Here is a 23609-nt window from a genome sequence, read left to right as displayed (position 1 = left end):
ATGGATTCTTGTATGCAATAAAACTAATAAACAGCGATCAATGGCTGCACACTCAGTTGTGCTGAACACACAATACCATAAACTTTCATGAAGCATAGCAATTATTTCCTTACATATGTGTAAAGGGGATGACAGTGTGTGTTATATTTAGTGTGTGAGAAATTATGGTTATGATGAGAACTGACAGACAGAATAATTGTGTTAAAATTCAAGTTTTTAAACAACAGTGCATGAAAAACTTGAATCGTGACCGATTCATTTTAACGCCCACAAAGAAACCTAGTATTGTTAAAACACCAGTAGTAATCGGTTGTGTCGATAAACATTTCTTTTGCAATGGATGGGAATAGGTCGCAATATTCAACACCAAGCTAGTTGGCCATGTGATTAGGGTCATGCAGCTGTGAGCTTGCATTCAGGAGACGGTGGGTTTGAATTCCAGCTGGCAGCCTTGAAGATGGTTTTCCATGTTTCCCTTTTTCAACCAAATACTGGGGCTGTACCTTATTTAAGGCCACGGCTGCTTCCTTCCCAACCCTAGCCCTTTCACATCCTTGCATTGCTGAAAACCTTCGATGTGTTAGTGCGAAGTTAAACCAGTAGTAGAAAGGAAAAAAATTCAACGAACCCGATTGGTAATGCTTAGTCTTACAAATAATTACTGCTGTACTTCATTTCTAATTTTAAGTTATTGTACACTGTATACCTTCTGTATTTCATACATTAGCTACATAGCTGAAGATCGATATCAATCATAGACTTGTTTGAAGGGAGACCATCAATATATCGTTTGTAGTCTCCACTATAGTCCATCTTCGTAGTAGGAGTCTTTCTGGACGACCGGAGGTGTGGCCTGGCCTCGTGTGCGAGGAACTATGGGAGCGTTCGCGCTGGTGGTGGGGGAAGAACTTGAACCTTTCCTCCAGCTGACACAGTCGAGTTCAGGCAGCGGACGTAGCCCTGGGAACTGACTGAAATAGTGTGGAAAGCTTAGGCGCGATACGTTCCCGGGTCAGGGTGGTCATTATGCAATGGCTCATCGGTGTACATACATCACACTAACTCAAAGGTGTAGGAATTACTTAATATGATAAACTAGTGAAAATAAAATAGTACCGTACATTGTACAAATCGAGTCTTATATTTCGATTGTCTGCCTTAAACCTTGTCAATTAACTACACAGGCCTTTGAGCATAACATTCTAAAATTTCAGTTCTATTCCAGTACGGAAATACTTCGTAACTTTCGTCGTAAATGTTGGTGACGTCAAGAAATCAGAGGGTCATGCCTAAAAGAATTCATATCGGATGATGCTTTCGACACAACGTGAAATAAATCTCAGTGTATAGTAAAAGTGGAGGTCAATATTTTGGCACTCTTTAGCCCTTAATTTATTCTTATACATTCTTATTATACATTCTTACGAATATGAAATCTGTTATATAAAATTGAAAGATTTGAACCATTTGGTAGAAAATCAATTGAACATAAGACAGTAACTTGCAACTGGTAATACTGTGAATAAAGGAAGTTCGTTTGAAACTGTACTGTACTGTATACCAAGGATAGGCGCATCGGTACGCGCTATCAGTTCATCAATCGCCTAACGAATAGGAGGAAGTTGTTTCCACTGACAGCCTGGAGATATAATCTACTTAACGTGATTTCTAGTGAAATACGTATAAAAGAGATTAATTAATGCAAATTTGTCGGGAAAATGCAGAGAAGAAGCATTAGTAGAAATACTTCAGCTACTTTCATAATAACATTAACAATGTCTACATTTCTTGTCCATCAGAAGAAATATAATAATATATAATACTCTTGAATAACCTGCTATTGTTATGACTGAGAGAACAGGTCTCCTACAGCAACAGCAGCAACAAACAACGAAAACAGCAACAAAATGCTCCGGAACAATAGACAATATAAATCTGTCTCATAAAATCAGAGCAAAAATATTATTGGACTTCTTACGTGTTCTATGATCACGTTTGTTTAATATTCGGAGTTCAGGGATCTTATTTACAAATTATTCAGAATAATCTTCACTCTCGTCTGAATCAGTGTCATCTGAAGTTTCACCGAGGTTGATGTCGGACTGGTCTAATTCTAATTCCTTATGCATGGTGTTGTCACGCTCCCAGTATTCCTGCTCAGTGTCTTTTATGTGGTCGCAACATTTTTTCCGTTTGTCTTGCGAATACTGTGCAAGCAATATCCGCAAAGAGCTTCCTTTTTGTCGAGTGTGTCTGCCGTCAAGTCACGAGTGATCTATTTCGTACAGAATAAGCATTTTTATTTATATTGGGAATAGGAGCGCCTCATTTATGAACAGTGAAGGCATTAGAGATGCTATGGCACACATTTTTATGCTAAAAAACTAATTATGCTGTATTACTATTAATTGAGATATGTTCTTTTTTTTTTTTTTTTTTTTTTTTTGCTAGGGGCTTTACGTCGCACCGACACAGATAGGTCTTATGGCGACGATGGGATAGGAAAGGCCTAGGAGTTGGAAGGAAGCGGCCGTGGCCTTAATTAAGGTACAGCCCCAGCATTTGCCTGGTGTGAAAATGGGAAACCACGGAAAACCATCTTCAGGGCTGCCGATAGTGGGATTCGAACCTACTATCTCCCGGATGCAAGCTCACAGCCACGCGCCTCTACGCGCACGGCCAACTCGCCCGGTGAGATATATTCTTATCACGGACCTCTCCTTTGATATCTACCCAAACCGACTCAGTGTGATAGAGATCTGGATATGTTTCATATGTTCACTCATTGTATAAACACTTTCACGTGCCTAGCCTCGCAGTGGTCTCCCAGATTTAGAACAGGACCTAGAAGCCATGCTCGTCACTTCAGTAATTTCAACTTAGCCCGCACGTAACAACACGCGCCGCTTGAGAGACGTTTTCACTTCAGCGCTAGCCTGGCGACTGGACCTGCTGTAGGAGTGGGGGGACGATAGCTCCCACCACTGCATGCGCAACCATTTCTCGCGCAGGACGCTTTCAACCAAAACGGACTATAGTTTGCGGTATCATTAGTCCAGTTTAACCAAGCTCGATAGCTGCAGTCACTTAAGTACGGCCGTTATCCAGTATTCGGGAGATAGTGGGTTCCAACCCTGCTGTTGGCAGCCCTGAAGATGGTTTTGCATGGTTTCCCATTTTTACACCAGGCAAATGCTGGGGCTGTGCCTTAAGACCACGGCCGCTTCCATCCCATTCCTAGGCCTTTCCTGTCCCATCGTCTCCATAAGATCTGTCTGTGTCGGTGCGACGTAACGCAACTTGTAGTAGTAATAATAATTCACAAGAAAAAAGAATTTAGTAGCTGAGTGGACAGCATCAAAAATTTCCAGGAGAAACCACCAAAATGTAGACCCGAATTGGTCATGTCTGAGAAAGAAAGGAATATTAGAAGTGAAAGGATGAAGTAGTTCTGGGAGGAGGAGAAGAAGAAGAGAAAGTCTTAGGTTCAGTACGGTCCATAGGCGGCCAAATTCAGAAACAAGAATAATAATAAGTCCAGTTGTAGATTATTTCACATTCAGGATGGTGCTTGATTAATATGTCTGATTTATTTTTTATAAATTCTTCCCCTTGTAAAAGAGGCTCCCTAGATTTTGGGAAAAAATATTGGACAAGTGCATCTGTTTTTTGCCGACTGAGTGTCGGTACTTTTGCTGCTTCCAGTGCTCTTAGTTAAATAATATCACGAGTTAGGCAAAACTATTATTTCTCAACTTCGTTGTATACTCGAGCACCTCAATATCTCAGGATATTTACCTTTTTATACCACGAGAGAACTGTTCACTTTTATTTGCCGCATTCTGTTTCTCTTTTAGGGGTTGCCAATATCTTATCATGTTAGTGAATGCTGTGGTAAAATTACACTTCTTTTTTTTGGTGGTAAAAAAACTCCATACTTAAAAAAAAGAACAGAAAAATTCACAAAAACACAGGTCACTTCAAAAGGGAGTTATGGCATTGCTGTTGTTGATTCATTACCATTCGAAACATGATTCTTATTGTAGCACTACAAAAGACTGCTTAAAAAGTCGAATCCATGTTCTTCTTTGACAAACATTGGGGGTTCTTACATACAAGCTTAATTTTTTTAAAATTTTCCTTGTCTTGAAAACCCAGGAGGGTCTAATACATGAGGAAATACAGTATATTTTCTTCATTTTCGCCAGTTGCACTATTTTGTGATGTATTAGCTAGCAGATTGTTGAAATTAGTATTACGTGAAGTAATTTTTTATTAGGAAAAGAAGAAGAAAATGAAAACCGAGGCCAAAGTTAAAACTGAAAGCCAACCACCTGAAAGTCCAAGGAAAGGTAAGAAGAAAGAAGAGCAGCAACAAGAGGTCTGGAAGTGGTGAGTATATTGATTTATAAACATTGTCCATGATGGATGTAGTTTGATACTTTATTGGAAATAGATACAGTGAAACTCTGTTAAGAAGTTTTTCAAGGACTGAAAAAAAAAAAAAAAAAAACTTCTTAAGCAGGGAACTTCTTATAAGGAGTAATGCCCAAAAACTTATTCTGTACTTTGAAATACATGTGAAACACACAGCCAACAGATTTCCTTGTTTGTGAACAATACCGAAATAGGCCGATATATAATAGCTGCTAACAGAAAGCCACAATGTAAAAATTCGATTATCATGACAATATTTTTAGAGATAAAGTAAAATAATTGAACATATTGTATTATAAATATATTTTACTTAATTTTACCCCCTGGCAAGATTCTCCCTTCAAAACTAGAGACATATCCGGAGTAAGCTGGTAAAAAGTGTGAATTCATCGAGATTAAAAACGTTGCAAGGTTTGCTTATTTTAGTAGGCAGAACCATTTCCTTCCACGCTTCCCTTTCCTCCGCGCGCGGCACACACACACACACACACACACACACACACACACACACACACACACACACACTCTCTCTCTCTCTCTGCTTCGCCAGAAATTGTTTTGTAAACAATGCCGGCTCGATTTTTAAAGTGGTCGAGCCACCCGTTCGACGCGGTAAAAGGTACCCTTAATTTGCATGCAATTTTTCGGCTTTCTCCTTCACAATAGTCCTACTGAAAGGTATATTTAAAGTTCGCTGCAGTTTAAATCATATTAGCAGAGCTTGTTCTGTTTCATCGTACTTTTCTGATTTAACTTCCTTGCAATTTGCTAAAGAAAAGATCTCTTCTTTCTTCGCTATAATGCCGTTCAAAGTAGACGACGGCTTCCCCAGCTCCTTTGCCAAAGCAACACGGAAAATTGTAGATGACTCCACTTTCCTTATAATCTCCACTTTGTCTTTTATTGTTAGTGCCTTTCGCTTGACCTCTTTCCCCTGAGTTCCGCTCATTTTCACCTAAAACGTTTGTACGTTGATTTTACAAGTACAACTAACTTCGATACTCCTATTCATACTAATTATGACGCTACACTGTGCTTGGCAATCCGTAGCTTAGGCTTACAAGCCGCAAAGACAAGATGTGTACTAGGGCTGGGACAGATACAACGCAGTCGTTTCCGGAACACAACCGTTGTCGAATGAAACCGTTGCGAGAAAATAACAGTTGCAGTTGCACTCCGCTGTTGCATTCTTCGCCAGCATCGAACAAGTGGAAGTGGCGTTTCAAGTTTCACAACCGATACGTACACAAAACTGCCTTCCGCAATCGTTGCATTTCTTGACACTGGGGTTTTCCAGTGTAACTCACAGGTCAGATAGGCCGTTCTGGAGAGCTGCCTTGCTATTGAATGATGCGCCTGACGTCACCGAGAGCCACAGTAGCGTGCTACCTCAAATTCTGTGGCTTGAGTGTTGTAAGGTGCAGTTAGTCGAGTATTTTTAGAGTTAATCTTGTTAGTTATTGTAATTGGTCTCTATTCAGTCATGAAATACAGAGCTACTGGCGAGCTGGCCGTGTGGTTAGGGGTGCGCGGCTGTGAGCTTGCATCCGGGAGATAGTGGGTTCGAACCCCACTGTCGGCAGTCCTGAAAATGGTTTACCGTGGTTTCCCATTTTCACACCAGGCAAATGCTGGGGCTGTACCTTAATTAAGGCCACGGCCACTTCCTTCTCTTCCCACTCCTAGGCCTTTCCTATCCCTTTGTCGCCATAAGACCTATCTGTGTCGGTACGATTGAAAACAAATAGCAACAAACAACAACAAATACAGAACTAGTGGATCTTTAGATGCCGTGACATTCAACATTTAAAACTGATATGAATACATAACATGACTTCAAATCCGACTCGGTAATGACAGCACACTCATAAGGGCGATCGTGATTTCAGAATCAACCTTTTACGAACAACTGAAACATAGGTATTAATCAAGGCTTAATACTGCCCCAGTTTAAAGAAGGAAGAGAACTACGAGCATTATTCCACTTCTAGGATGCAGAAAGTACAATAATTTAAGTTTATGGATTTGTTAATTTTGTTGATATTCAGATATATTTATTTGTAATTTCTATGTTATGTACGGTAGTCGATTTTCAAGCACACGGTAATTTTAAATTCCTCTACCCACATTTCCAGTAGCCTGAATAGGTAACAATGTATAGTAGTAGGTTAGAAGAGTTAAAAACAAGAAAGTTACATTACTACTGTCGACCAAACTATTATGCTCATAAGTTTGGAGGTTGTTTATGACATAACCAGTAAGCTTATAACAATCCAATTACACAATAATTTTCCTCGTTTCATTTTACGTTAGTCACGAATGTTTGGAATTTTAAATTTGTACTTGAATATTTTTTATGGCAAATGGAATGCAAGAAGTGCCCGTTTTTAAACGTGTATCAACAATAAGTCAAGTTTAAGAAATTATTTCCCAAAACACATCATCAGATCAAATCCAAATTTTAACACAATATACAATGTAATGTTTTATACATTATTTATAAGTTTAAGAAATTATGTTCCCAACATAAAAGCTGTTATCAATTTCGTAAGACAACTTTTTTCTCGGCTTAGGGTGGTTGGAAAACTGCATTCTTGGTCGCGTTGTAATCTTTATATATCCAATGGTTATGCTGTACGACTGTGAAATTCGTAAATGAATTCAATTTATTTTATATCAGTTTGTATTTATATTGGATAGAATGATATACATTACTAACTGGCCGGTACAAGTAAAGACGTGAGGCGTTTCCTCACACCCCTCATTTGTTTGGTACAAGTACGTTATTTTGCAACTGTTTTATACAACGGTTGTGTGCGCGCAACGGTTTCGGTGACAACCGTTGTCTGAGCGCAACTGTTTTGCCCAGCACTAACGTGTACTACAGTTTGTTAGAATGTGCTTTCTATCTTCCTCACACCCCCGACACCTGCTTCAAGGATAACGGCAGCAAATGGTAAATCTGGCAACTTATTCTTAGAGATTCTTAGAACCCAGTCCTAAATCGCCCCTGCATTCCTACTGGTTGTCACGGCAATGGACATAGTTTCTGGCTGTTTCGAAAGTACCGCATAGCCAAGCCAATATTGAGTTTATTTTCCTGCTTCAATCCTCTTCATGCTATAGGTAATGAAGAAAAGAAACACAGGTTCGCAGTTGCAGAAATGAGTGCATGGAAAAGTATATGGGGTATTACGTGGAAGTGAAAAAGGCACAGTAGCAACGCTAGCACATCTAAACGTAAACAGTTTATTTCCTCGCTATAATTTTATTTCATGCCTCCTCATCCTTGTGCTATGTTCTAATAATGGTATGTAATAATTACGAGTGACACGATAATACAATCGTTAGCTCGTATAAAGGTAAAATTAAAATTTCAATTGTATGTCAACACGTGGTATAGCAATGCCTCTGTGCCTCCCACGAACACCCAGTTGGCTATCAACATTCGTTCAACTTCATAGACGATCGGGACTTTACGGCCGGCTGTTTGGCAGCATGTGTATCAGCTGGCTGCTGGCAAGTCGGCTGTTTCCTGCATAGAGTTGGGAAGTTTTTTTTTTCCCACCTCACTAATAATGGACACGGAAAATCTTATCAGTTTAGTTCAAAAACGTAATTTCCTCTACGACAAGACCCATAAGTATTATTGCAACAACCTAAGAGAGAATGCCTGGAAGGAAATAAGCAAGGAAATGAAAAATCAAACAGGTTAGAATATTCAATTTTGTGGTAGATTAACAGTAATGTTGTGGACAAATATACTTTACGGTTTTTAATTATTGTTTAGGCCACCTCGATTAACGACTTCACCCTGTCGCGGCCCGCAAATTACTGCATTAAAGTTTTATCAAACCATCCATTGCGTGCTTTATGTTTCCCACGTAGAAACCCGTTCAATTCTATTCTGCTAGATAGAACGGTGGAGTGAAAATTTCGACTGATGGGTTTGATTCGATTCCGCAAGGTGAGAGTGAGCATATAGTGTCCGTGTTGTCATAGCATGACGTCGCATGGCCTTGGCAAGCCCACACAGGTTCCGTGACACCAGAGACACACCGCGCGCGAATGGTCTAACACAGGGTGCAACTTGCGCAGAGACTGGAGGGTTCTAACCATGGTCTGCTTTGAGTGGACGTTTTTTATTTCAAGGGGCTCTAAAATCTGAACTGTTTAACCGGGAAATATATTTATAACAGAACACTTTAAACGGGAAAAATATACATATATCTTAATGCAACTGATCAAGGGACCAAGAATATCACACTTCTTAGGCGGGAAAACTTCTTGTGCGGGAACTTCTTAACCGAGTTTCACTGTATATAATCATTTTTGAATTGTCTTGTTTTTGATTATTAGGGCTTGGATAATTATCGCTTAACCTTTCAGAAATATGTATTTACTTATGTGTTTAAAACGTGGAAAATGTGTGATTTATTTCCAAAATGTGTTCTTGAAAGTGTACTATAATTACCCCCTCCCCCCACCCCCGTTAGTCTGAGTGCTGTTTTCAAATTTTATTCTAAAGAGGTGAAGAAGAGGTCCCTTTAGAACCTTTCACAGCATTGACTTTTATCTTATATTGCTATTAAAGGACCTAAGTATGGCTTGATTGACGTAAAATGTAAAAGTTTTAACCCCGGCATGCTTACACAAACATGCACAATATTATACAAATGCAGGAACACTTTATCCGTGAATAGGCACTACAATTGAATACAGAAAAACCTCATTTATCCAGCCGTCATTGATCCAGATCTTCGGATTAGCCAGATCGGATTTATAGATATTTTATTTATTTAATGGTCACAGTAGATAATGAATTTTAACTCTGGCAACAAGGATGTAACTATGACGAATATTCGCTTTTTAGTTTGATTCATTATACAGGTCCTGCATAGACTGTACAATAAATTATGGTAATACTGTACTGTAAAATGATTTTTGTTGAGTTGAAGAAAGATTTACTAGAGTGTCATAGGGGGGTGACGTGATATGATGGTGGCTACAGCACTGTGATGAAAGAAGAAATTGTGGCGGCATGCACGTCAACAGCAGACGGTGAGAAAGAAGATGACGTGAACAAGGATGGAGGTATCACACCTCAACACATGTATTTATGCTGCGCACCAGCTGGCAAACATCATGACGTACTTGGAACGTCAGCCTGACAGCACTCCAGCTAAACTATTAACAATAAAGCGTTTGCGTGACCTTGCTTCATTCAAATGCCACGCGTGTCTGAAACAGAAGACAGACTACCACTTCTTTGTTAAGACATGATGTGATTAAAATTTTTATATTTTTTGATGCCTTGTAAACAATACTGTGTACATAATTTTGTTACAAAACATAGAGTATTTTTTTTATTATCATAAATTATGTCTGCTTATTTAACCCATATCTGCCCAAATTATTTTTCTGTTAAATATTGCGATATATTTCATAAGTACTGATGTTTGTAACCTAAATGAAAGGCTTATGATGATTTTAGGTTTCATCAACATATTTTCGCAGAGATTTACCGTGTCGACATATGTCGACAGTGAGCATGAACGGGTAGGGTAAGAGACATGCTCAATAAAGGAACTTTACTTCGCATTTTAAGCTTATATGAATGTAATAATTAATCAGTTAGTGAATATTGGACACATAAGTGTTGAATAAGCAGAAAATATTAAAAAAAAACATGATTCAAAACATAAATGAGGAACAGTTTCGTCTCAATTTAGAATGCATACTGTTTCAAAACAAAAGGACAATATTTGTATGTTTATAGTACCGTTACTCGTTATACACACAATACCAAATTTTGAGCAAGTATGATCACTCTGAAAATAGCAAAAAAGGAAAACTACGAGTAGAATTTCAAAACAGTTTAGTCTGCGCTTTGAGGTTACACTCTGCTTCTCTTCATCCAGTCTGGTTTAGCGTGAATGAAATGACTCGAAGCAAAGGACGTGGCGTCCAACGTTACATTTTTGCACTGTTTCCTGGCAGCTTTACCATAGCGAGCGCACCGCACTTGCTTCCCTCTTGTTTCGAGGTAGTGGGAAACCCCATCGGAACGCACTTCCAGCAACACGTGTGAAGATACTTTCGTACTCGGTCTTCATGCGTTAGGACACGTAACGGCACGAGATAGGATATATGTCCTAACGATGTAGCGTGTGAAGCCGAGAAGGTCTAAATTGGGGTCAAACGGCAAAGTTGCCCTGCATTGTCCACGGAGATGTTCAGAAGGAACACAATTAGAGGCCAGTACCATTTCCTGTTTTTGATGCTGATGCGGTAACAAGATGCATTTTGATCCAATTGATCGACGCTCCCCATGTGCGTATTATGCAGAATTATACATGCTGGCTGAATTACTGTTATGTATTTCATTTCAGCATTACCATTGTACCATTTTCACTTATTTTTGTACACACTAGTTCAGCATCAGCCCGGAATTGATTACGAGAGTCTGTAAATATCTCCACAGGACTCATCATCATCATCGCTATCCCCATCACTATGGAAAGCATTTTCAGGTTGTTCTATGTATATATTAGCATCTAGGATGTTTTGCGATTCCTCTGGGATGATTACGATCTGCTCGACGGTCACTCTAAGAAGAATTAATGAAAATTGTATATCAGTACTGAGGCAGTCCCCTTCGCGCCCACTGTCGACATATGTCGACGTGGAAATTTTTTGCTCTGCTAGACAAAAGCAACTATAAATCAGCCATAAAAGAATTCAAAACCTGTTAAAGGCATGTTTCGTTATTACGTTTACCACAACAGTCCGATCTTACTTTCAACTGTAACAATATTATAAGAAAATGTTACTCACCGCGACGGGTCATCCTCTTGAGTGTATACGGAATGATATTTCATACGCAGCCATGATATAAGGCGCGAAAACGAGTGCAGTAGGTATCAAACTATGAACTGTAAGCAATGCACCTCAAAAATATTATTCAGGTTTACCGATATAAGATCGACAATATTCAGATATTAACGTCGACAAATGTCGACAGTGGGCACATATGGGTTAAGGATTTTAGTGTGCATATAATCTGGATTATCTTGATTTTTGATTGTTCACATTGTCCGCCTCCGTAGCGTAACAGTTAGTGTTACTAGCTGCCGTCCTTGGGGGCCCAGGTTCGATTCCCGGTACTGTCAGAAATTTAAGAATGGCAGGAGGGCTGGTATGTGGTTGCAATGGTACATGCAGCTCACCTCCAATTGTGGTGTGCCTGAAAAGAGCTGCACCACTTTGGGATGAGGACACAAGTTTGCATTGTTTGGATTGCCTTTTGTCCCAGTTAGTCTGGATAAACAAGTTTTTACTGTGTTTGGTTTTCATCAACACATTTACATAGAAACAGTACTACAATGGTATTTTCATGTGGAAGGCACACATTTTTTTAACATACGGTATGTATACTAATTATCCCTGCACTCTAATTTCAAAAGAAAATTTTGAAAATGTCCTTTTGTGTAATTATATAGCTTCGTTAAACATTAATTCAGCAGAAGTCCATTATAGCAAGAATTCACATAACGGGAAATAATTTATTTGCTATAGTAGCAGATCGTCATTATGACGTCTGTGATACAGCACAACATTTAATTTTTATTTGTGGCTTTGACAGAGCGTATAAAATAACTGACAAGGGAAATATCAGGTAAGACAGGTCGAAGCCTACCTTGAAATTTTTTTGATACAGTCGTTCTCTCAGAGGACAGTTTGCGGAAAATCAGCCTCCAGTTTTAACTGCAAGTCTCTAAAATCATGTTGACTCTGTCATATGGGATGTGGGGCAAGTACTGTACATGTACATGTTGCTGGAGTGGACAGCCGTGATGGCAGACATACCCAAGGCCAGTGATACGCAGAGCTGCACACGCTCTAAGTCAGCTGTGGGGTGTTCACTGTATCCAGCAATAACGTAACAATTTTGATGGTTGTTTTAAAATCTACTTCAAAATCTACTAAGAAACTCAAACATGCAACTTACTTTTGAAAATGATTTCATCTGCTGGACACTTTGGAATATTTCCTGGATGATTTTGCTGCCTTCGCAGTAACCAGCTCCTTTCTTATCTCCTTCATGCGGAAGAAGAATCGACATTTCAAGTAGTGAAATATGAGTTTTGGTAGCAAACACAGCACATGATCTTCACAGCACCCCAACTGCGATGATTTCACTTTAATAACATCTAATTTATCCAAGCACTGGAAGAAAGTATCACCCCATAAACTATCCATACACAATAGCTTTTCCGCAACAACATTTTCCACTCGCAACAACACATTATAAACACTTTCCGACGCATACTTGAGATATTTGGCGCTTTGCGTTGAGCCATAATCTTTAATTAGTGTTAGGGAATCAGGCATATTATCAGTCGGTTTGCCGAAAAGGAAAGGATGACATAAATCACACTGAATCACTTTTGATATATTCCGCACTATGTATCCGGCTAAATGATACACTAAGTACTCTTTGACCAAGCTCGATAGCTGCAGTCTCTTAAGTGCGGCCAGTATCCAGTATTCGGGAGATAGTAGGTTCGAACCCCACTGTCGGCAGCCCTGAAGATGGTTTTCCATGGTTTCCCATTTTCATACCAGGCAAATGCTGGGGCTGTACCTTAATTAAGGCCACGGCCGCTTCCTTCCCACTCCCAGGCCTTCCTTTGAATGTCATTTTCGATGTTCACAATTTTTTCCCTGATTTCTTCTACAGCTTGTGTCTTCACTGCACGATTTTTACTTTCAATTTCTCTTGCAAGAATACGCATTTGATTAACAAGAGACATCAATGGGGATTCAGCTCTGTACTCACAGTTTCCGCCAAACGATAAGGCAAGTTTAGTCGCTATGTAAATACTATAGACTGCAACTTGTGTAAATGTAGAAAGTCAATAGTGGACGGATGATCATCACAACTTAGTGATCACAGGATACGGAAATGATGTTCTAGGGGATCTTGATTAAATTTTCGTGTCAAAACGTAGCTATAATTGTATTCCCACAAATATTCAGACACTTCTAAGGTACTTTCCACGGTAACTCTTAAAGACTCCAGTGTCCTTTGTGAAACAAATGAATTTTGAGTATCTCTGAGAACATTCTGCCATTTAATTAAAGTTTCATGTGCATGTGATCCTTTATACACTGCTTGAGTGGGAATAGCCGAATTTGATGCGTCAATCAGACAGTTTAAATCGCTTGTGAATATTTCCGTTTGTTTACTGTCTTCTAAACCCTGTGTTTTAATACCCCGATAGAATGCTATACCATTAGCGACTGATATACTGAATAGTTGAAATGCCAGTCTTACATTCACTCGTTGAAACAAATTAGGATCCACGTGGGCAGAGGTCAGTTTGTAAGCTAACTTTCAATCTGGAAAATTCAGGAGATGAGTCACATTCGTAAACTTTCCTGTAGAATGAATAATCAACAATATTGCCATTATAATTAACCTGCCCTTTGTCATGAAAATTATTTCTTACACATTTAAATATATGTGGCGCGTCTGAAAATGCCCATAATTGTCTGTCCGATATGAAACCAATGATTCGGACACCTACTTGCTCTAATTGTATGATGACTTTAATGAGAATGTTTGATTATATTACCAGGGGTGGCGTTCTGGCTAGCATATATTGCTATGGGTTGTATCCAGTTATATAGAAAAGGAACAAACGTAAAACTGGAGCATGATTTGCCAACTGACCCTTCAGTAAATTTCCCTAAATCAGCAAAACCATTCACTTGCAACGATTAAAAGCAAATTTCTTCTCATAACTTTACCTTGTCAAATATCAACATCCCTAAGCATTCATGTTCCTCCTTTCCATTAAAAAAATCTGCTATGGCAGCGGTAGCATGCTCATTTATGCTGTACAAATATTTTAGGCCCTTCACCAAATTTCTCAAGTGGATTCAGAAGGCAAAGACACCAAGTCATCATTTAAACAGTACCGATAATCCTTGGGAGACTTTATTTTTAAAAGAAGTGCATGAAGAAATTCATCACTATATCACATTCCTTTTTTACTTTTCGCTTGACATTTCTTTAACATTGCGTCAGCTATAATTTTCTCTTTTTCGCTAAGAGAACCGAATTGTTTTGACTAAGTGAAATTTCTCCTTGATTTTATATCAGAAATGTCTTTCTCAAGCAAATGTATCTTAGCTTTAGCGACCTGGAGTTGATTCTTCGCTGTAATGAAATTACGTTTTCTGATTCTTCAATCTCCTCTTTAATAGCGCAATTGTTTTCCTAGCATCTGCAATATTAGAGCTATCTTCAAATGCTGAGCATTATGATACAGTAATTTCCTGTCTTTTCTATGGATAGCGTTCTCCCATTTCAGTAAAACACCACACTCTTTAGGGAGCCTAAAGAAATGCCTACCTGAAGACGATCAGTCATATCCAGATCTGCATCCGGGTACAAAACACGAGGGCATGATATGGTAGTTTCCTCCCGCACTGATATACGTTGCCTTATAGCACAATAGCGACAAAGACCGAGGTATATAAAACTTAACACTTCTCACACCACTCAATCGTGAATACACTAATAATGTAAACTATCGAAAATCTGTGACAGCGACAATAATGAGCAATAAAAATTACTACAACTGAAGGCGAATATAACGGGGGCTAATAGCCAAGGGTCTCTATTGACATCACAGTCGCCTGTGCTGCCACTAAGAGGGTGTCCCACCAACCTCTTGAGCTCTCTTACGGGCGAACGGGGATGTCGCACTTCCTCTTTGATACGCTATGGTTATACTTTCCATGTTACACGCATGTAAGTTGTATATTGAATCATAACAGCTAGTATAAAATTTCCTGAATATATATCTCAGAGACATCCAACCACACTTACGGGCGAACACATGCATCTGGAAGACAAAACAAATACTCATTTCCATTCTTGTCAGACTTTCCAAACGTGTTCTTTGAATAAAACATGTTCTTCCTGAAGTTGAGTCCATCAGAATTTCTACATGAACAATATTTTTGTTTAGCTTTACCATAATGAATCTCATCCATTGCACAAACCAGCATCATTATTTAGATTGTTAAGAATATTGCAACTTATCCAACTTTTATGACTAACTTGTGAGGTGGCACATCTAGTTCGGAAATTCAATGGGATAATGTACTACTTCATCAACATAATCATATTCTATGAAATCAGTTCTACAGTAATGTACAAAGGGCACTAGAAAAGTTTTGCAATGTAAGCGAACGCTTTAGACTTTTTCAAAATAATTTCCACTGCACTCAATACACTTCTCCATATGTCGAAACCAGTCACTGAACCAACTCTGCCACTTTTCTTTGGTTACATTTTCATACTCTTGATCCTATGCTGCCAGAAGCTCCTCGTCGGAGGCAAAACGCCGCCCTTTCAACTTCATCCTCACTTCTGGGAAGAGTGCGGAGTGACATGGGGCAAGATCAGGACTGTATGGAGGGTGATCAAGCACAGTCAACCCTGATCTGGCAAGAAAATCCATTGTTACATTAGCATGATGTGCTGGAGCATTGTCTTGATGCAAGAGCCAAGTGTTGAGCCGTGACCTTGGACGGAGCTGCTTGAGAGCCTGGATGACCTGAGGCAGACAAGTCTCACTGTACCACTTCGTAGTAACTGTATTTTGTGTTTCTAGCACAACCCGAGTCAGGATGCCCCGTTTAGTGAAGAATACTGCAATCATCCTTTTCTTCACTGGCCTAGACTTTAACAGGAGTACCCTCTTCTTCATACAGCCACACCTTGTTCTGGGATTTTGTTGGGACATCGTTATAATAAAGCCAAGTTTTGTCACCTGTAACGATGCTATTGACGTTACGCGAAGTCCCATTTTCAAACTGTTTCAACGTTTCTCGGCACCATTTCACTCTTATGTGCCCTATGTTCCTCTGAAAGTGATTGGGGCACCCAAAGGGAACAAACCTTTCTAACATGGAGATGGTCTTGTAGAATTGAATGAATAGCTGATGCAGGGATGTGGAGGGTCTCTTCTACCTGCCGATATGTCAACCGCCTCTCTTGCTGCAACATTTTCCTCACAAATTCAATGTTTTCCTCAGTCACTGAATCAGACGGTCGCCCAGAACGAGGATCGCCTTCAACCCAAAAAATCCCCTCTGCATCTCTTTGTACCAGCGGAAAATTTTTGTCTGATGTGGACAGTCTTTCCCCAGCACAGGAGTCATTTCCTCCAGGCACTGGTCAACAGTTAATCCATGAGCAAAATTGTAGCTGATAATTGCGCGATATTCACCTTTAGCCCACACTGACATCTCAACTTGCTTTCAATCCGACTGCTTGGTAACAACCACGAGCCTACTACGCTGGTGTAGCAGGGGGAGAGGTGATACTCCCACGTGACATGTCCCAGGTGGCGGATAGGGGGGTCCTAACTGGCTTCCTGGCGGACTTGAAGGAAATAAAATACCTCTCGCGGACCAAACACACAACCCCCTGTGGGTGGAGGACGCAGACGAAGAATACACCCATGGTATTCCCTGCCTGTTGTAAGAGGCGACTAAAAGGGCGACCCAGGGATGATCAAATTAGACCCGTGAAACTCCTTGTGATTAGTACCACCACGCGGGGAACACCATGGGTCGCTTTTTCTTGCGTGTTGTACCTCTATGTTAGGTACCAAATAGGTTTGTGATTAGTAGCAAACGAGAGCACGATGGCTTTTACAGTACCTGTAATTAGTAGCATTATGAGTGACACCATGGAATGACTGAACCCATGGTTCTGGCTTGCCTATGATTAGTACCCACTATAGTAGGAACATCACGGGATAGTACGAGTCCCTGTGGTTAGTACACTTAGGTGATGAACACCATAGGTTTGCGTTGCCTGTCAATGGCGCCGTAATGTGCAAAACGCAGTAGGTGTGCAATACATGTGCGAATTTCATTACCTGTGAGTAGTACCACGATGCGTGGAATACTGCGAGTCTATGCTACTCTTGATTAGTACCGCAACATGAAAAATACCATGGTTCTACTTTTCTAAAGATAAGTACCATTGTCGGGGGCCGATGACTTGGATTTTGGACTCTTTTCGAGTACAAGCATCATCAATTCAATATCGTGCTATAGAAGCAGTCCCTTAGCCAGTAATACTATTTTTTTATACCAGCTTCTGTACATGTGAGGCACAATGGGTCGGTTCCACTGATCGTTTTAAATTCATATCCATCCGTCCGTCCGTTTTGAATTGTGGTCAGTGGAGGATTTTGGGTTTTTAATTTGTCATTTCATTTCGTACCATTGGGGGCTGATGACCTCGATGTTAGGCCACTTGAAACAACAAGCATCAAGCTTGGTAACAACTTGTGTGAAGGTCACGCCTTGCTGTCTTCTAGGCTGGTTCTCTTTTCATCCCTCACCATAACAGGGGTGTCCAGCCAACCGTTTTTGCGCATTGCAGAACTTTCCTAGTGCCCTTTGTATAGTTGCACCCCACCTTCCAAAAAAAGAAAATGAGCGCATGGCATTGTATGTTTAATATTTTATTAGACTTAATTTTTAATTATCGAAATATAATTCGTCTCTTGCATAGGTGCAAACCCTGTGGATTCCAGCAACAAATATTTTATATAGGTTCGATATTGTTTCTAAGAAAAGTGTACCTGGTCTCTGCTTAGAGATTAAGGAATACGATCCCGGAAGATATTAAAAAGTCTTACTCGTCTAGGACATTTAAAACAGCCTACCGTAAATTCCTCCAGAGTACATACAGTTGACTCGAATGAATGTAAAAGTGAATGACGTGTGAGTGAAACCAAAAATTACGTACTAGACCTAAGTTCTTAGGCTATCCCATTTACGTTCTTGCTACTCTCATTTAAGGCTATAGACTGTTCGTAGGAGTAGACTACATAGTAACATCGATTTTAGTATACTCAGATTGTAACATACTAATATTCAGTTAATTTATTTTAGTCTTATATTTGAATAAGTTTTCCTTTAAGCTAATTGTAGATATATTCTTTAGGTTATAAGTTGATATTTTTTTGGTATTATCCACTCTATGTATCCTATAATTCTTCATCAGTAGTAACCTTAATTGTATTATTGTAATTCCTTATCTGACTCACATAGCTCAATAACAGTAATTGATTACAATGATATTTTAGATTAATACTGTAAAAATAAAAATAAAAATTGTATGTGCATAAGTGTAAGGCCATGAGCCCTAACTTCGCCACTTAATAAAGACACAAATAAATAAATAAATAAATAAATAAATAAATAAATAAATAATACCTGCTAGGAACTTACAGAATACCATGTGCTCATTCTGTTTTGAGCGGCTGAATGTTATTTTATCACCTTTCAAAATGTTTAGCACCTGTTGTTTAATGACCTTAACTTGTGCTACTTTCTGAAAAAAAATTCTCACTATGTTGTGAAGAAAACTAAACCAAACAAATGTACAATATTTTTTTTTGAAATCTGGTTTTGTAAAATCCCATTACTACCATTTTGGCCTAGTTCACAGTCGTTGAATTGTGGAACCCATTTACTATAGTTGGGATCTTCAGCAGTTTACACTATTTTTAGTTTTGAAATCATTTTGGACCCTGGAGAGAGGGTGTAATAATAACCTCGTGAGGAGGCATGCAAGGTGTTTTAGACCAGGTCACGAATAAATAGTACGTATTATGTAAAAACTATTTTTAATGTTACAGAACTAGTAATTAATTTTGAACCAACTTGTAAATAATGTTCAAAGGTATTTTAACAATACAAAGATTAGATGTTAAAACAATTGATGTTCATTCTGCGTCATCACTAGATCACTTTCCGTACTGCACCGAACACAGGTCACTTCTGCAAATATGTCACTGGCATGCATGGCATGTAGTCCTTTCCTTTCCTTTTCTTTTTTTTTTTTTTTCCTTCCGTGGGCACATCTTCCAGGTCCTTCTAATTCTTGTGGAGCTGCTCTTCTTCAGGGAATCCTAACATTTGGCTAATGTTTCTTTTTAGCATCGTAGAGAGAGTTCGAATAGCTTTGCGTTCTTGCAAATACCTCTCACATAGGTTTGCGCAGTTCTTTCAAATAATTACGCCTTTGAGTTACCTTTCGCGTGCTTGTAAATAATATACAAATTAATTCTAGTAATGTTAAAGATAGTAGAAAACAAAATCATTGGCCAATGGTTGCTTGTGCATGAAACTGAGTAATGCTCTTTATAATGATCAACTACATCAACACCACATTTAGTTGAACTATAGAACGTTGTGACGTATGGCTTAGAAACATCTCCGTATTCTGGGGCGATGTCATCACTGTTGTGCATGCTAGAAATTAGTATCACAACTTAGTTTTTCTTTGGAATATAAGCCACCCTAGTTAGATTTTCTTTGAAGGCTAAGATGGTGGAGTTTACTGGCTTTCCAATAAGTGCAGGAGGAATCTCCTTTTTGTTTTTTCCTCATAGTTCCTGCTAATGTTAGATTAAGATTATGATCATTCAGCTGGGTCTCCACAAGAGGGATGAAAGTATACCAATTACACTGTACAACAATGAAAATGTTCAGCCCGAAAAATAGCCTATTCTTACGTATTTCCACCTGGTGAATTAAAGAATCACCATGAAAAGGACCGATTAGCTCTTGCTTCGGAGATACAGTGACATATACTCTTTTAGGAGTCTAAATTTTCAGTTTCGGAGAAAATTTGTTTTGGAAGTCGGAACCATACAGATAACTGTTATTTCTGCTTGACTCCACCAATTAAGTCACAATTGTCAATGAAAAGAGGAACCATTGAATATCCAAATCTTCGATCTGCTGTTCGACCTATTTCACATTCAGATAGTTCACCAGTTCCTACTCCACCTCAAAATTATGAAATGGAAATAGAAAATGAAGACAGTGTAGAAGTAGAAGAACCCAACAAGCCTTACTCATCCCATGACCCTGATTTTGAGGAAATAGACGATAAACCGCACAGACTGAGTCAAGCAGAATTCAGTGATCTCATTTCAGACCTTCACTTAACACAGGATAAGGCAGAACTTACAGGGTCAAGACTACAGCAATGGAATCTTCTCCAACGTGATGTTGGTCTCACAGTACAGACGTCAGAGGGAACTGCTTCCTTTTCTTCAGAAGAAAACAATTTTGTTTTTTTGTTGCGACGTTAGTGGTTTGATGAAAAGTTTGAATTTGAACAATGAACAACTGAATGTAGGCTATTCCATACCTGCCAACTTTCCTGATTTAGGTTGGAGACTCCCGATTTTCGACAGGTTTTCCCGCCTCCTGATTTTAGCTTATTTTTCGGTGAACTTCAAACATTTGTTTTCAAATCCTGCCATTTCAGCTTTTTTTTCGCCAGTGGCCGCAAGTCCTTTGCTCACTGGCCGCTTTCAAACGAAATATCGGCATTTATTAATGCGAGAAATGTGTGCAAATGTGCAATGTTTATTGAAACCTGTATATCACGATGCATACATAGATTGTCAATCTCTCGTTCTCGCGTGCTATGTTCGTCTTCGTCCCACATCAGTCTAGTCGATTCTAGAGACTAGTCGCTAGATATGGAGTCTTTTTAGTAGTTTAGTGACAGAATTTCAATGATAATGACTAGTGACTTTTCTAGAGATTTTAGGAGCCATTTGGAGACAATTCTGACTAATATTAATTTATCTCAATATAAACAAAATAAGAGTCTGTACATTGCTCAGAATTTATAAAGAATGATATTTCTGTACCAGTTGTGACCAGAAGTGCACGTTTTAATTTTCCGTAATGTCTGTCTATGTATGTACACACATCACGAGAAAACAGTTGAAGATAATTTAATAAAGTCGGGGAATAATTCGCAACAATCTAGGCCATAAATAATTGTATTCACGCTGAGTGAAATGGTAGTTTAGGGGAAGTCCTAAAGTTTAATTCTTAAATATTTGTTGTTATTGGCCCTATCGATAAATTTCCTATCATGTATGTCTTATACATTTTTACCGTACCGGCTATGATAACAGAGATATTACTGAATTTGGATTTTTGTTGCTAAGTCCACATCAGCGCCGAGGTACAAGAAAATGGGTGAACAGGATTTAATGGAAATCACTATGTAAAGCCGGAGAATTAGGAACTACCGTCTTTGCTATAAATAATCTTATTCACGCTGTTCGAAATGGTAGTTTCGGGGAAGGTGCCAAAAATGTAATTTTTAATTACCGTACCGGTACCTATCTTATTGGTCATATCGAAAAGTACTAAGTTACATAACAAAAGTTATATAGAGCACAATTTCTGATTATTTATGTCTTATTCAGTTTTAGCCGGCCCCGTGGTGTAGGGGTAGCTTGCCTGCCTCTTACCCGGAGGCCCTGGGTTTGATTCCCGGCCAGGTCGGGGATTTTTACCTGGACCTGAGGGCTGGTTCGAGGTCCACTCAGCCTACGTGATTAGAATTGAGGAGCTATCTGACGGTGAGATAGCGGCCCCGGTCTAGAAAGCCAAGAATAACGGCCGAGAGAAATCGTCGTACTGACCACACGACACCTCGTAATCTGCAGGCCTTCGGGCTGAGCAGCGGTCGCTTGGTAAGCCAAGGCCCTTCAAGGGCTGTAGTGCCATGGTTTTTGGTTTCATTTGGTTTCATTCAGTTTTACTGTACCAACTGTAATAATATTGGTGATGATGGTGATTAAATTGTGAAGTTGATTATAAGAATGAGGAAAAAAGCCACTAAGGAACGATAGCTTGAATATTAACACGAAGGAGTCATGAAAGAAAGGACTCGCTTTACATTAGATGCTCTAATATCACAGAGTTGTAAGAAAACTAAATGTGAAGGCATGCAATACAGAAAGCTCATAAAATTGATCAACAGTAACATTACATTGAACATTGTTTGTTGTGATGTGCTTTGTGTATGCCATTTATCTCCGATAGATGGGATTAGTGCTGCATATCTAGTATAACAGCCTGCCTGAATACTGGCGGAAAGTAGCTGTGGATCTCTCTCTCTTCTTCAGCATGGCGTTCCTCTAGTTCATAAATTATCTGATACTACTGGCACGTAACACACTGGATCATCATAGTATTCCAGCTGTTCGATCCCTACTCTGAGGCAGTGATTATAATGAGCAGTGTGCACACTTAAATTGAATAACAATGAACCTACTATGCTGGTGTAGCAGGGGGAGAGGTGATACTCTCACGTGGGGGATAGGGGGGTCCTAACCGGCTTGCCGGCGGACTTGAGCGAAATAAAATAGCTCTCGTGGACCAAACGCACATCCCCCTGTAGGTAGGGGATGCAGGCGAAGAATACACACACAGTATCTCCTGGCTGTCGTAAGAGGTGACTAAAAGGGGCAAACAAGGGATGTTCTAATTAAAACCATTAGACTACTTGTAATTAGTACCTCCACGCGGGGAACACCATGGGTTGCTTTTACTTGCGCGTAGTACCCCTATGTTAGGTACACAATAGGTTTGTGATTAGTAGCGACAGTGTGTGAATCAGGGTGAGTTTTGCAGTACCTGTGATTAGTACCACTCTACGACCGACACCATGGGTCAGACTTGCCTAGTATTAGTATACACTATGTGAGGATCACCACGGGATAGTACGAGTCCCTGTGATTAGTATACCTATGTGAGGAACAACATACGTTTGCGTTGCCTGTAAATGGTGCCGCAGTGTGAGAACACCATAGGTTTGTGTTACATGTGCGCATTACATTACCTGTGAGTAGTACCATAATGTGTGGAATACTGCGAGTCTACGTTACTTTTGATTAGTACCTCAACATGACAAATACCATTGTTCTACTTTCCTAGCAATAAGTACCATTATGAGGGGCCGATGACCTGGATTTTGGACCCCTTTCGACTAAAACCATCATCGATTTAGGATTGTGCTTTAGGAGCAGTCCCTTGGTCACTAATACTATTGTTAAACGCTAGTTTCTGGGAATATGGGGCATTGCAGGTCGGATCCATGGATTGTTTTCAATTCATATCGATCCATTCATTCTTCATCATCATGTTTTGAATTCTGGTCAGTGGATAATTTGGGGCTTTTAAATTGTCATTTGTCATTACATTTCGTCTCATTTCATACCATTAGGGGCTGATGACCTCGATGT

At 39.4% G+C, this 23609-nt stretch overlaps 1 protein-coding gene across 1 annotated transcript in view; it reads left to right on the top strand.

Moving 5' to 3' along the window:
• The window catches only part of Top1 (topoisomerase 1), a 296538-nt gene that overhangs the window by 124940 nt on the left and 147989 nt on the right, over positions 1-23609 (top strand). The window contains exon 8 of the mRNA XM_067145807.2: positions 4280-4392. Within this exon, the coding sequence (XP_067001908.1) occupies positions 4280-4392 (113 nt within the window). The remainder of the gene's footprint in view (positions 1-4279; positions 4393-23609) is intronic.

Source organism: Anabrus simplex, chromosome 4, assembly GCF_040414725.1.
Source record: "Anabrus simplex isolate iqAnaSimp1 chromosome 4, ASM4041472v1, whole genome shotgun sequence".
NCBI classification, from domain to species: domain Eukaryota; kingdom Metazoa; phylum Arthropoda; class Insecta; order Orthoptera; family Tettigoniidae; genus Anabrus; species Anabrus simplex.
Note: the sequence above shows the minus strand (reverse complement) of the source record. Positions and strands in the feature narration are given on the sequence as shown.